The following is a 14,815-nucleotide window of genomic DNA, read 5'->3' on the forward strand; positions in this document are numbered from 1 at the left end:
AGTATACGGTACCAGTCAAAAAATCAGCAATCCCATATAATTTGTATTTTTATTATCTTTTAAAAACTTCCTGAACTGTAGATGAACACTTAAGTCATTGATTGACATTACAAAAAAAAAAAGAATAAATAAGAATTCGTTTTATTTTTGATTCTTCAAAGCAGGTTACATCTGTCTACTCAACACCTTTACACATTTTTGTCAGCTTTATGACCTGGATGACGCTTTATGATTTGGACTTTCGGTCCACCGTTTTGCATTAGAGTTTTTAGCTTGAATTTCTTGACCTTGCAATGTTTTTGAGACCATTTGAATTTGAAAGTCTTTCAAAAATAATTTTTGGTACTGTTTTCAGACAGTGCAAAACAATATTCAGTGAAAAGAAGCAAACAATGTGTAGAAAACTTATGTTTACAATGTAATGACCTAATTATATTATAGAATAATATTCTCTTATTGAAAAATAATCATTTTTTGTATGAAACATTTGATAAGATGAAATGTTTGGTATTGATATTCAACTTTGTTTACATCGAAATAAGCCTAGATTTCACTCATTTGCAAGTAAATTGATAATCAATTAGCATAATTCCCCAATATTAATGTTTTGTTGTGAGTACTATTAATTATTTCGTAAAATATAAAGGTTGGGAAACCTTTATACCGCTCTCTCTTTTGCTAACAACGTGAGAACTTTTTTTAATTTTACAGAAGAACACATGCTTCTTATTAACAAAATTCAAGTGTGCTCAAAAGTCAGGTTTTGATCAAAGTGCACAAGTTGGTGCCGATCCAAATTCTGATCCTTCTGCCTTGTCGGAGTCCCGAGTGCCACTCTGGCTTTTGTACAATATAAATCCGGTATTTCTGGAAACTGCCCTTGAAACAAAAACATTCGCCCAGCTCATTTTTACACTGTTGCTTTTTACAACAAAAGCCTTGTTGTCAGCACATTTTCCAGACACGCTGGCAAAGCTCCGACCGGCCGGGTACGCGCTCGCTTGCACCCACGGGCCCCGGCGAAGCAATAACACTGTAGCCGGAGAGGTTAATCTGCGACAACAACATTTCAGCCGTCAGCTAATCTGGGGCCGCCGTTGTGAGGTGTGATAACCTGTAACAGGGCAATAAATCTAACCTCGCGCTCGGGCTGGAAAAAAAAGGAGGTCGATTATGGGCGGAAAAAAATTATCAAGCAGACGGACATGCCTGCGATGGAAAAAAAAAAAAAATACAGCAAGTTCTCGTTTCAAGACTTTAGGGACATTTGAAAGTGTCCAGAGCCAAGCAAAAGACATTATATGTGTGGGGAAAAAAGGCAATATTAATTCAGTATTTCATGTTATTAAATCGATGTTTACCCACAACTTTGCAGAACTTGTAAACTGAGTAACAAAAATGCAAGTTAGCTAATAGGGGTGTGATGATATCTCACATGATTAGGATGTCACAAGATCCTTTTTTCCTTTGGCTGTTGTCAAAGGATTACACAGGAAAATGCACCACTTGTTGCTGCTTTGACAGTAAAACACACCACCGAATTTGGTGGCACTTCAAAATAAACGTGATCATGTCATCACACAAAAACTTTTAATATTGAAGTTGTTCCCGGGAAGCATGGCACAAACGGTTGACTTTATACCTTGCAACTTGTTGCTGTGGAAGAGTCTCGAATCACGACTCTATACAAACAGCACAACCTTTTCCTGAAATCACATTCAATCGCCGAAAACACTATAATTACGCTGACATTTTATTGTACGTTGGCTGTTGCCAGCATTAAACAAGGCATAAATAAATAAATCGAGTGCGCTATATCAGCTGGCAAGAGCAGTCAAATTACCTTTCTAAAGCAGTTAAATGACGCAACGCTCTTTGAAGGTGGCAGCTAAACAGATGCCGTTCCTACTGATCACTTTTGAACAGACCGTGCTGACTCCAATATGCGTTCTGTGGTTCTGATGTAACTCTGTCTCGACCAAAAAGCACGTGGCGAGAGTTATTTAATATTTTAGTATATATTAAACTAAAAAAATCTTAACGATAAAAAAATATATTTAAATTTGTCATTCATCATTAAATAAAATGTGTTATTTGGCTGTATGTGTTAATATTTGATTTTCAACAAACAAATTAAGAGATTAACATGTATTTCATTTAATTAATACTCAGTTTCAATATCCAAAGCCCTACAGGAGAAATACAGAACGGTCAGATTGCTTTCAAAGCACCTGTGGCGATATTTTGGTTTTCCAGTTGAAGGAAAAAAATGGTAAAACATCGACAGATATGACATGAACAGTTTGACACCGAAAACGTTGAAAATAACAATATAGGTCATATAGCGTCGCTAACAGGAGCTCATGAGATCATTTTCTTTATTTTTTTGATTTTTTTGTCGCAGTCTACTCAGCAAAAAAGAAAACATTGCGGAAATTGGAACGTTTATGTTGAGCATTATTTTGTATGACAAATTTTTCAAAAAATTTTGTCTCGTGGACTCAATCTTGTGAGACACCTCGTCTTGTGGGATTTGTGTTTTGTCCCAGTCCTACTAGTCAGCTAATGATAAGAAAAATAAACAAATCACGAAATATATATGCATCTCATTTCAGATTGACTGATGCTTTTTAGGCAGGTACAAGACAAAGGAAAAATTATTTGTCTGATATCATTATTGGCGTTGTTTGAATTGAGAAATGAAAACAAATAAATCAAGCCAATTTTTCAAAGAAAGAAGTATAAAACTCCCGATATCTCTATTACATGCTAAAAAATCCACAAAGTAAATATTTACCATATTTTCGATGGAAATAAAAGAAATTACTTTTCCCAGCATGAAAGAATCTACGCACCAAATTTCAAGGACTTGAACATTTGTGCCAAACAAAATATGTTACATAACCATCGGATGCGCGATGAGGGGTGTCACCATGCAAAGTCAACACTCTTCCTGACAAACAAACAAGCTATTGTTCGCACGAGGTACAAGCCTGATTCATGGGAAGTCAAAGCCTCATGCAAAGTTCACTTAGGCTTCAGGTATCTTTCTTTCTTTTGTGTGTGTGTGTGTGTCTTCATTTCTCATCCGATTGACAAAAGGCACAATTCAGAGGGTGAGACACCAACAGCGGCCAAATCCTTTTAAGTTCCAGTGGCCGGAAGTAACTAAGTATAAATACTTTGTATCTGTACTTAAGAAAATAATTCAGGTGCATGTACTTATTTTCTTTATGTGTTACAGAAGTTTTAAAAAAATGCACTGAAGGAATTTCCTTGCAATGCACAATTCCATATATAGTAAGAGCTGTGTTTGGCTACCTCTCTGCACAATAAGCATAAATCTCTCAGAGTTTGGAGATCACAGAAAGGAGCATGTCGAATAAGCGCACAAACATCAGGGCTTGGCAAATGACAGGCCTCGCTCACAACATTTGGTTTCAATTAGGACTTCACTTCAACTTTCCAGACTGCTCCTAAACGGACAGGCTACCATCTCCACTAGTCCATAGAGTTGCTGGTTATCATAATATAATAAGAAGTATGTCCCCTTTAAAAGTGGATGTCCTGCACATAGTTAACACATTAAAATGATGCAATGCTTTGAAAAACACACACAGACACACCTCATCCACCGTAACCTTTGAATGTGTGTCAAGTGCAGCCGGGTTAAACAGAGACAGAGTTAATCGTGACACAAATCTTCCGGTGAGGTAAGATAAGAAAATGTTGTTTACAATCTTGACCTGCCTTCCTTTTACATAACCATTACTATTGTAAACTATATCTGAGACATAGTACTGTATTTCTCAGCGTAAAGTCGGGCGCAATAAGTCGACCCAACCCTTTTCATTTCCATTTTTTTCAAGTTTCAATGATTTTTTTTTTTTGACACACCTGATTATTAATTTGTCGAAAAGCGGTGGCTCTAATTTAAGGGGTGGAGCCCACCACAAAATCTTAAAACTATGCCACTGTTCTCTTTTAATAGATAGGAGTAGGTAGTTGATTTTCCAAACATAACTACAATATACTAAAAAAAATAAAATACACCATGTTTTGCGGAGAATAACATGCACCAGATTACAAGTCGCAACAACAAAACATTGAACATAAATCTATTTTTGTCTCATATGGACACTTATGTTGACTTATGTCAAATATTTACACAGAATTTGTTTTGATTTTCATTTTAAACATTTTTTTTCCCAAACTGCCTAAAGTTACAGCAACATCGTGCCTTCAACACAGACTGAACATGCCTGCATGTTTAGGAAAAAAAAAATGCAGTACAAACATATTTTCAACATACCACCGGAGTGTTAAAATACTGTAACATAACAACAGTAATATGCCATTAACAACAGTTGCTCTGTACATCCTAGGATATGGCTGGAATCGACTTGCTATAAATGCATTTGAATTTTCAAAGTTCTAGGTCACGTGCGGGGATTTTTTTTTATTCTTATTATTTTTTTAATCTAGATGATGCCGCATAGCCACTTTTTTCATTGTCTAAGCAAAAAATTAATTGTTTTGCCAGGACTGACAAATTCAAAATCTGGTGACTTTTCGTGCATGTTTAGGCCCCCCAAAATGCAATCCTGTATGGAGACAATAAAAGTAAAACAAGAGGGACCTTAAAGCTGCCGCTGTTCATGCCCAAATATTGTCAAAGTAGCCTTTGCATCCATTACGTTTTGTGTGTGCAACCCTCAAAGAATAAAAAAAAAACTTAATGGTTTGAGAACCCCCATCTGAAAAAACTTTCATGTTTGCTTTATCATTACTTCATGAATCATCCTGTGTTACCGGGATTGAAGTTTTGGGGGTCTGCAACACCCAAGCAGGAGCTTAAAAAGGTGGTCAAGATTAGAGGCGAGGACTTTATTTTTGTTCCATCAGCAGGAACCCAAAAAAATGCAACAATGTGAAGAAAAGAAGGAGATTAGAGACGCGTTGAATTGAGCTCAAGCTGTGAAGCGTACAAGCAAGTGGAACAAAATGCCCCCCCCCCACTTGCACACTACTAGAGATTAATAAGAGGTAGTGGTCATGTTCAGGGGGGAGGGGATGGCACATTCCTTTCCTTAAATACAAAAGGGATGTGAGGGTGCGAGGAATGAAGTACAGTCAATTGGGGGTATAGAAACTATGAGGAACTGACGCTACATGTAATCAAATGCTTGTGTTAGCTAAAAATACATGGGAAGATCTTGAGGAAAATGAGTTAAAAAAATCGCAATCGGATTATTAAATGTAGCCCTACTTCTTGTACACCTGTAATACTTTTAAAGCTTTTCACCACCCTTTGCCATTTTAGGGAGTTAAAAGAAGATCAGCATCTACTCACTCTGGCGTCGCCATTGGCCGGCCGGGACCCATGGCTGAAGGCCTGTGCCGGGTCCTTGTGGTAGACCTTCAGGCAGGAGTGGTCCGTGATGTTCCTGTAAGGGGAGGAGGTCACCAAGGGTAAAAAAGGGGCCCAGGTGTCGCCGTCGGAATACGGCCGACGCGGCCGACCCCGTCTCCAAACCAGCCCGGCCAGCGGGACGTATCCTGACGCGGGCATTGAGAATCTGGCGTACCGATCCATGTTTAAATAAAATTCACGCCTGATACCGCCGTTCGTGGTCTACGTATGAGAGGCGAAATGCTTGCGACAACCTTCGGCAAGCATAAAACCCATTTTACAGCCACGATAAAAAAGCTGGGCCCAAAGTACACATGGTATTGGAGGTGGAACTGCTTATCATCTGTAGCACTTGATAAGAAAAGGCATGCGTACTTATAGTGAACTAGGGGTGCGTTTTGTTCCTTAATCTGACCCACTCAACATTTATTTTATCATGACACATATAATATTTGTTGCGCAATTTCTCCCCTCTAAAACGAGTTAGTTAAAATGTGGCGCGTTTGATTGATGTTGATTTTTGGCGCGCAGCATCTCAGAAAAGATGAATTTGCTCCAGCAGTTCAATTCATAAATTAAATTTATTTTATCAATAGTTAAAGCACAAAAGCAAAAAATATCCTTTGAATTTTTTAGTTCAAAATAATTGTGACTGTTTTTTATGTGATAACCATATTACACTAGACAGTGGAGTTTGGGTTTTGCTGTAACAAAAAAAACAAAACAACATCCAACAATGAATCGTTTCAATCGAAGTACTGTATAATGTAGATTTAAAAAAAAGAACGATTAATCTGTCGATTAATTTGTCAAATAATTGGATATTAAAACGTTTTTTAATTGTTGTTCCATTAATGAAAAAACAGATTTTTTCTTTGTGCAGAAATTACACTAACACACTATACATATATATATATATATATATATATATATATATATATATATATATATATATATATATATATATATATATATATATATGCGTGTATATTTATGATTATGCGACTTGTTTGAAGATAATAAAAACATTAAAAAATGTTGATCATTGTTTTCCAAAATAAAAGCAGGTGTTTGTAATTGTTTCATTTTGATTCATAGCTGTTCATGATGTCGTACAATCATATTAACTGTCGAGAGGCTGAAATTCTCAGGATTATTTGGACAATTTTAATTCATTAGATGAATTAATTTGATTATTTGTCAATTAATTGTTGCACCTCTGGGATATTGAATAAATCATATTATTATTATTATTGATAATTTTGGATTCAACATAAATGATATAAAATAAACCCACCACTCCTCTAGGAAGTTTTGGAAACAGGAGTTCAGAACATTCTGCAACTAAATTGAGGATTGATTTTCTGCAAAACCGTTGAAGGATATTCCTATCTACTCATATAAAATACATTTACCTGACATCACTTAGCTCGTAATACATGTTCCTCATGTCGTCTTTGACGTAGACGGCCACGCTGGGCGACTCCAACATCTTCATGGTGAGCATCTGCGGGAAGGCGCTGACGAACAAGGCTCGGACCGTGTCGATGCTGGTGATCTCGTTGGGCATGCGGATCTGTTTAGTTTCGTCTCCGTACTGCAGGTACAGCACGCCTGAGGGGCGGGGAGAGCAAAATCAATCGACAGTCACCAAAAACTTTCCGATTTGCATGCTTCGCGCTGTTTATTCACCACACTTTCCCAGACCTGGAGATGTTTTAAAAAAAATGCCATTCTTTTCCATACTTGAGAAGAATCCCTGTTATCACTTGATATTTGGAGCTGCGTGCTCCCGCTGCGCATCAGATCCCGAGTCTCCCAAGTGAACTGGCTGCGTGTTGCGTGAGCTTCGATTTTGGAAAAACCAGATGTGGTCCGCAGAATGTCTGGACACGCCTACGCAGCACTTGTACAAACAATAGCAACCTAAAACAAAACGTCCATTGAAGATTCTGCACCGATTGTCCGATAGAAAAAAAGTTGCCTTGTTGCCTGTAGGTTTCGTATTTCAAGATAAAAAAAAAAAAGGATCGTTGCAGGGACTTTCTATCGAATGCCTCCAAACAAAGCGTGCTCTCACTTGGTGTGACTTGATAAAAGCAGAGAGCTGGTAAAAGCTACCAGATGTCGGTGAGATTTCGATTCCTAACAGCTTTTCCCCCCTGAGAGCTGCTCTGTTAGCGCTCCGCATCCAGATGTTTGACGCGACAAGGGCGCCATTGAGCCGATGCGCATGAATATGCAACGACGACAAAGGTGAATGGAGTCCGCTTATGATCAGCCGGGAGCGGGGGGCAAACGGAAAAAGGCCAGCTTCTTGAACTAATGGCCTTGCATTTTTAGAAATCTCCAACACATCCAAAAGTTTCAAGTAATCGCGAGAAAAGATGAAAAAAAAAATCCATACTCACATTTTTTCTCTTACAGCAGAAGTAGCGCAGACTTTTTGGGATGAGCGTTTTGTGTGTGTGTGTGTCACCGTGGGAGGGACGAGGCAGCAAAGCCCTATTTCACTCCACCCCTCTTGTCACAACTCAACAACCCCCCCCCAATCCACATTTTGCTGTCTCCAAAACGCTTTGTCCTCATCAACAATCAAATGCAAAAACTTCTCACACACTGTACTGAAATAGATGGACAGATACACGTGTGTGTAAAATAAACTAAAAACTAGACAAGTACTAATTTGACTCCATTACATAAGTAAAAGAACAGAGTGAAATGTATCAAATCAAACAAACAAACATTTCCCTCTGTACTTAGAAGAAAAAAGCTAGCTAGCTTTTCTGCTATCGAAACAACAGGTTCTCATAACATTGATAAGATTGTAAACTGACTAAGGCAAATCTGAATGAACTAAACTGACTATTACATTATTTATATGATACAGAATAGTTAAAAGGGTGGTTTAGCGGAAGAGTCGTTAGTACGTCCGCCTCACAATTTAGATTTCCTGAGTTCAAATCCACCTAGCGCTGGCCTTCCTGTGTGGAGTTTGCATGTTCTCCTTCGCAATAAACAAGGGATCATTGTGTGTAGATGAAGCCTGCTAAACTAGCATCTGGCTAGGCACTGACAGGTAAAAATGTAAAGAGTTAGGTCAGCGTTTTGCACTGGCCCCCAACCGGATAGCACCGGTGCGCTTTAGCCCAACATGGAATTCTGTTTATGCTATAACACAGGGGGCGCTGTAGACTGAGGTTAGCTTTTCGAGCTAACTGCCAGTTTGCTGCTAGTTTGGACTCATGAATGTAATTTTGCAGCTATAACTGATCTCAGATAGAAATTGTGTTCATAAAAGACAACCAAATCTCAATCTGATAGCCACGACTTACCAAGCGAGCGGTCTTTGGTCTGGTTGGTGGATCGGACCACGGGCAGACTGGCGCGGACCCGGCTGCCCCGGGTGAAGCCCAACGGTGCGTCCGCCTCTGACATGGCCTCCAGCGAGTCCAGGGAGGTGAGGGAGATGTGGTCTAGGTCCACGCCGGGCTGCGGGCTGGGGCAGTGCTTGGGGCTTCTGCTCTGGAAGCAACAAAAAAATGCAACGTAAGGATCTGGAACCCAAGTTACTGTGGACAAGGAATTCAAACTGAGCAGCCACTAAATTTTAAACAGGTCAACTCAAGTCATTACTTGAGTAAAGCATAAGGATCCACTCCAGCCAGGTCATGTGACTCTGCCTTCAATAACATAACATCACAAAAATGATGCATTATCTTGCATGATTCTCACAGAAGTCCCCCAAAAAGTTGCTACTAGTCAATGGGGACACAGGACGTGAGCACTGCTTGTAATCAGATCAAGCCTCCGTGATGTGACTAAGGAGCTTGGCGAGCTTTTGTGCCGTGTCGGTAAGATGATCTGCGCCGTAGGGACGAGGTGGGGGGGCTGAAACCAAGAAGTGGGGACGGGTCATAGAACAGTGGTCTCTTTATGCAGTGACCTTCTCCTATCGCCACTGTAAAGTCAAAAACTCCCATAAACACGTCTGCATGCGCATGCTAATACTTCGTCACACATGTTAGCATTTTGTTTTAAAAGTTGATGGGTAAGAAGGTTTACAACGCATTCAAGTTGGATCTTGGGGTATAGTGAGGCGGCATACAGCACCCTACAGGTTGAAATCAGTGAAAATATAAGAATGGTGAGATAAATAATTCTTGTAGTTGAGATGGAAACCCAGACTTAAACCCAAATGAGTGGTCACTTGTGGGAAGGATAATGTGTTCAAGAAGAGACAAGGAAAAGTGAGAATGTTATGACATGTAAAGGCAATAATGAAATAAATATATATACATTACTATTATTTATTTTCATGTAGCGGTATGTATTATTCTATGTATATTTTATAAAAGGAATTAAATAAAATATTCTGTATTCTTACATAAAATAATTCCTGTAGCTGGTGGATGTCAATTGGGTGTTAGCAGAAAGTGCCTGTTGCAGCTCATAGCGCCTCGTGTTAGCTAGGTTGTTAGGGTATTATTTTCAATAAAAGAAGCGAGCAGACTCAACCAATGCCCGAGTCTATCCTTGTTCAAACACAGGCACATCAATAAAATTGAGAGGTTGTGATGTCTCCAGCTGATTCAGTTAAGAGTGCAGCGGTTAGAGAACACGGAAAGGTATTCCCTTTGCCTCGTTCGTTAATTGTAGTCTTTGAGCATATACACACAATCATAAACTTGGTGGAACACGGGTGATGCAGAATTTCTGGGATTTATGGCAAAATGAATTTAAGCTGCGTAGCGAGGAAAAGTAAAAACAATTGATTTGAATGCATTCAACATGAAATCTATTCTGTTTTGCTATAGTTTTTACATTGCCAAAGTGTTGGTGGGTCTTATACATGGTAACATAGAAAATACGGGAATTTGTGTCCTATACACAGGTGCTTCTTATATTTGGGGAATTAAGAAGTTGTTCATGTTCCAATTAATTTGCTCTTACTTTGAAAAGGAAAATGTATGTAAAAGTATTAGTTCTGTGCAGAAAAACTGTTAAAGCCTTCTGATGGAAGTGCCTTCAAAGGCAAAAGATTTATTGTGGTTTCTGTTTTTGTTGGCTGGTGTATTCACTTTCAAAAGCCATTGTACTCATCCTTTTAAACCTTGTCCGTTTTGAAAGTTGATGCTGACTAATGCATCAGAATATCGTTAGGACACACACACACGGCACACAGCAAGATGCAGAAATGCAAAACGAGCGGACTGACTGTGCGGCCGGGCGACTGGATTGTCATCAAGTAGCTCTGAATGTCAAGCTCCGAGTGCAGGGAGGAGAGCATGGCCTGCAGAGACTGACGGGAAGGCAAAATAGGAGAGCAACAGAGGAAATAAAAAAACCCAGCGGGAGGCTTGGAGATTGGAAAATGAGATGGTCATCAAACCCAACAGAGGCGCCATGGCAACAACGAGATCTAAACACAAAACAGAGAGTCGACGGAAAAGTGCTTACAATAGCGTGCGATACTTTTGTAGACTTTGCCACTTTTAATCATCCATTCTTGCTATATTTGATTAGTCACAGTGCACCGGGGTTTATTTAACACCTTCTCGACAAGGCCGGTGAAAACCGCTGAGTCATAACTGTCTTGAAATTATGCTTAGCCATAAAGGATTAAAAACATGAATAAAAATGGGACTGTTCAAGCATGATGATAGTAAGAGGTGCCCGGGAGTTGACGGGTCACTCGAAACCCAGCGCGCGCTGACACTGGAGAGCAAACGCTTTAAAAGATTGATGTGAAATTCTTCTGTGTCACCTTGTGGCAGCTTGGAATTTTTGAAAACAGGTGTACTCAAACGTTTTAAGTCCTTTGAACCATCGATCCATTCATCATGCAGACATCCATCATCTGACCAAGCACCTGTGTATCCAGACCTAATTTGTATGTAAATGCACTACAATGGGAATGTCCAAACAATGGCCCGAGGGCCATTTGTGGCACAGCATCCACATTTTAGTGGCCCTCGGTATACAGTGGTGCCACTATTTACAAACATCTCTTGTCACGAAAAATTCAGGTTACAAAACACCTCTTAAGAAAAAAAATGTTTTTTACGAAAGAAAATTTGCATGACCGCAAACTAAGCTTAAGTACACTTAGATGCTGAAAATTATCCGAAAATAAATATTACTGCTCTTGTGGACATGTAAATGATGTCTAGATGACTGGCAGTGTAAAACAAAAACGTCCAAAAAAACAAAAAAACAAAAAACAAACCTAAATCAGTCTCTGCAATCACCACCAACACACCAGCGCCACCTCAAGGCAAACCAATGAACTGCATTCATATTGTCAACGGCTACACTTTCTATGATTAATTTAAAGGGTATAAGAGCGTTTTTATATTGTTTGTTACATGATGTCTTTTAAACTCCATGATTATTATGCATTAATGTAACTAATATGCATTTGATACACTTTTTAATGCATTTTTTATCATTTATTAATATTAGTCATTTGAAGGGTTTGAGAGCATTTCTTTTTTTTGGGGGGGGGGTTCTTGGAACGAACTAAACTATTTACATGTACAAAGTGAAAAATTTGAAAAATTCTCATTATGGAATGGAATGACATCTGGAACAAATTAATTTTGACATAGCCTGCAATGCTATTTAAAAAAAATAATAAAAACTAATTGATAGGCAGTTTTTTAGTTGTGGAAAAAAAAAATCATAATTTGCCTAATCACAGAACAGAAAGCTTTGATGTACTCTTTATTTATTTTTTCAATAACTACATTATATAAACTGATTGTATGATTGATTGATTTTTATCATGTTCGACACATTAAAATAAAAAAATGAATAAAGTGGCCCTCAGAGGAGAAAGTTTGGACACCCTTCCTCTACAATGTAACGTCCACAAAATAAAGCAATACATGGTTGAAAAATTGCATCTTGATACGCAAGAGCAAGTCATCAGTCGGCTTTTGTGCGGCCTGTCAGCAGGTACATCACACTATAATAACCACGCAGCAGGCTCCCGAAGACAGCCGCCATTACTCTCAGCAATTTTCTTTAATCGTGCCATGTTGGCCTGTCCTTCTGACAGCTGACGGGTCGCTGGCTTAAAGCTTTTTTTGTGTGGCGATATATGATCAAAACAAGCCCATGCGCCGACCGTGAGATTTGAATAGCATACAAATAAGGCGGCGCAGGCGGGCGTACGACAGTGGCGGCGGAAATGTTTCCAGGATGTCCTGGGCCGGGGTCACATTTTCTGGAACAATGGCTCTCACTCGCTCATGCGTGTCTTTCTTTGTGACCCTCCTCGCTCCAAAAACACACGGGGTGCATAGCAAAACACACATTTAGCCCTCTTTTATCTGGTTTCTCTTCAGGCACACTTAGTGTTCTTTTCCTTCCACCTAACAAAGCACTCGACGTCAATATAATTTATGGATGTTATTTCAAAGTTATGCAAAAGACCGTAAAGAAATAAAAAGGCACATTATGTTCCGAAAAAGGTTTCCATGTACTGCAAAAGAAAGTGATTGATGCCCCCCTAAATGTTTCTAAGTGCCCATATTAGTTAGGGCTGAAACAAATCCTTGAATAATTTGAGGATGTCAGTTAAAAAAAACGTATCTTCCAAAATAACATATGGACATCAATGCCTTTGGATATAGTCTGACGTTGGTGCTGCACCAAGATGGCGAACTTCACTACTCAGTGATGTCAACAACACGACATTGTCCTGAAATCAAGTTCAATTGCTAATTACGCTAATTAACGATGCTTAAAAAACTATTACGCTGACATTTTATTATCTGCCGCTTGTTGACAGTGATTAGCGGCGATTCCAATATTAGTAGCTAGCAGCGCTAGCAGCAGTAGATGCCAGTAGCGTTAGCAGCACTCAACTGCCCCAGATAGGCTGGCGAAAGCCATCGCTTATTTTTTCTATCCCTTTCATAGTAGTAAATGACTCCAATGACATTTGCTGTTCCTACTGATCACTTTTTTTTTAACAAAGCAGGCTTACTCAAATTCGGCCAATAAAAAACTGCTACTTTGGTTTTGACGTCATATGTTTCTTAAACCAAATGTGGAGCTATTTGTCTAAAATTCCATGAATGTTCCTCAGGAGTAAAATAAATTGCTGCTACACATGGTTTCAATGAAGTAAAAAAATGTTAGGTGTAAATCATGAGATAAAAATAGGTTAAAAGGTATTTTATTGTCTTCAGTATTGATAATTACCCCAACTAAGCAAAATATATATTTTTACATTTTTATCCAAATAACCAATTATCAGCAAAATATTCAATAACATTAAGTTTAAATCCCAAATATACCACAAAGGACATTTTCAAAACCCTTTAAAATCATTTCAACTACATCTTCGAACACTAGAAGGGAACAGTCAAGATTCATCACTTCAACATAATTCCTTCAAAATTCGACGCCATTTTCCGGCATTTTCTTTTGTAAAGAGCAAAAAGTATGCCAAGATTCTGCAAGAAGGCGTTTTGAAGCAGGTTTCACAAGACAAAAAATGTGAATATGTTTTCTGACAAGCAACCCACTAATTGGCAAGCGTTGACTGTAGTTGAGGGCCCTGCACGTTATTTCCTGAGCTGCTCCAATTAAACCTGACCGGCAAACTTAGCAAAAGTGTCCATGATTTTACATCATACTCTCCATGTGTCAGATGCACATTCCTCATGGCACATGCTAAAACCATTATTGACAATTTGGACCAGAGCAGAAGAAATCACTCGTGTGGAATTTCACTGCAGGTGTGAACGGGTCGCAGCAGGTTTAACTGCGCTGATCAGTGGTTTCCACATTTGCAGCCCGAAGCAGGGACTGCAAACCGCGACTCCACAATCTCATGTTTGTGTGCATGTATGTGTCAATGGGCGAGAAGAATGGGAAGATGAACAAGTTAGTCAGCGTTAAATAGTTGACCTAGTTTAGAGACCTTGTCTATCACGCAACTCAAATCAGTGAAGAAGGTTGGCAAGACTGTAAGTCAAAGTACCGGGCAAAAGTTTGGAAACATTTTCAAATTCACATGCTCACGTCAAGTCTTTAACCCCTGGGGGAAATTTTGACCCAGTATATCAAGAGAAAAGCATACAAAAAAAACAAAAAACACTTGGAGGCTAAAATATTGCATGGGTTGTCAAAACATGATGATGCACAATATGCCGTCCTTTCTAAATGCTTATAAACGGGAAGTCGAAAAGTGCACCCTATACGTGTAAAATTTAGCCCATGTCGAGCTCAGTTACTGCAATTCAAAATTGAAAATATTGTCAATTTTGGACATTCAAATCCTGATGTTTTATAGTGCATTTCCCCCCGATTTTAATTCATCTTTTCGACGGCAATCGAAATTTTTGTGTTGACAAAAGCACAGAGAGGCGCAGGCGACCATTTTAT

General features: G+C 38.9%; 1 protein-coding gene across 4 annotated transcripts in view; it reads right to left on the reverse strand.

Moving 5' to 3' along the window:
- The window catches only part of LOC148407841 (sickle tail protein homolog), a 71,369-nt gene that overhangs the window by 16,884 nt on the left and 39,670 nt on the right, over positions 1-14,815 (reverse strand). For all 4 annotated transcript variants that reach the window (XM_088402387.1, XM_088402388.1, XM_088402389.1 and 1 more), the window contains 3 exons: positions 8,749-8,938; positions 6,829-7,027; positions 5,354-5,447 (listed from right to left, as the gene is read on the reverse strand). In XM_088402387.1, coding sequence (XP_088258513.1) covers positions 5,354-5,447; positions 6,829-7,027; positions 8,749-8,938 — 483 coding nt within the window. The remainder of the gene's footprint in view (positions 1-5,353; positions 5,448-6,828; positions 7,028-8,748; positions 8,939-14,815) is intronic.

This window comes from Hippichthys cyanospilos, chromosome 19, assembly GCF_059441005.1.
Source record: "Hippichthys cyanospilos isolate Australia breed blue-spotted pipefish chromosome 19, RoL_Hcya_1.0, whole genome shotgun sequence".
Lineage (NCBI taxonomy): Eukaryota > Metazoa > Chordata > Actinopteri > Syngnathiformes > Syngnathidae > Hippichthys > Hippichthys cyanospilos.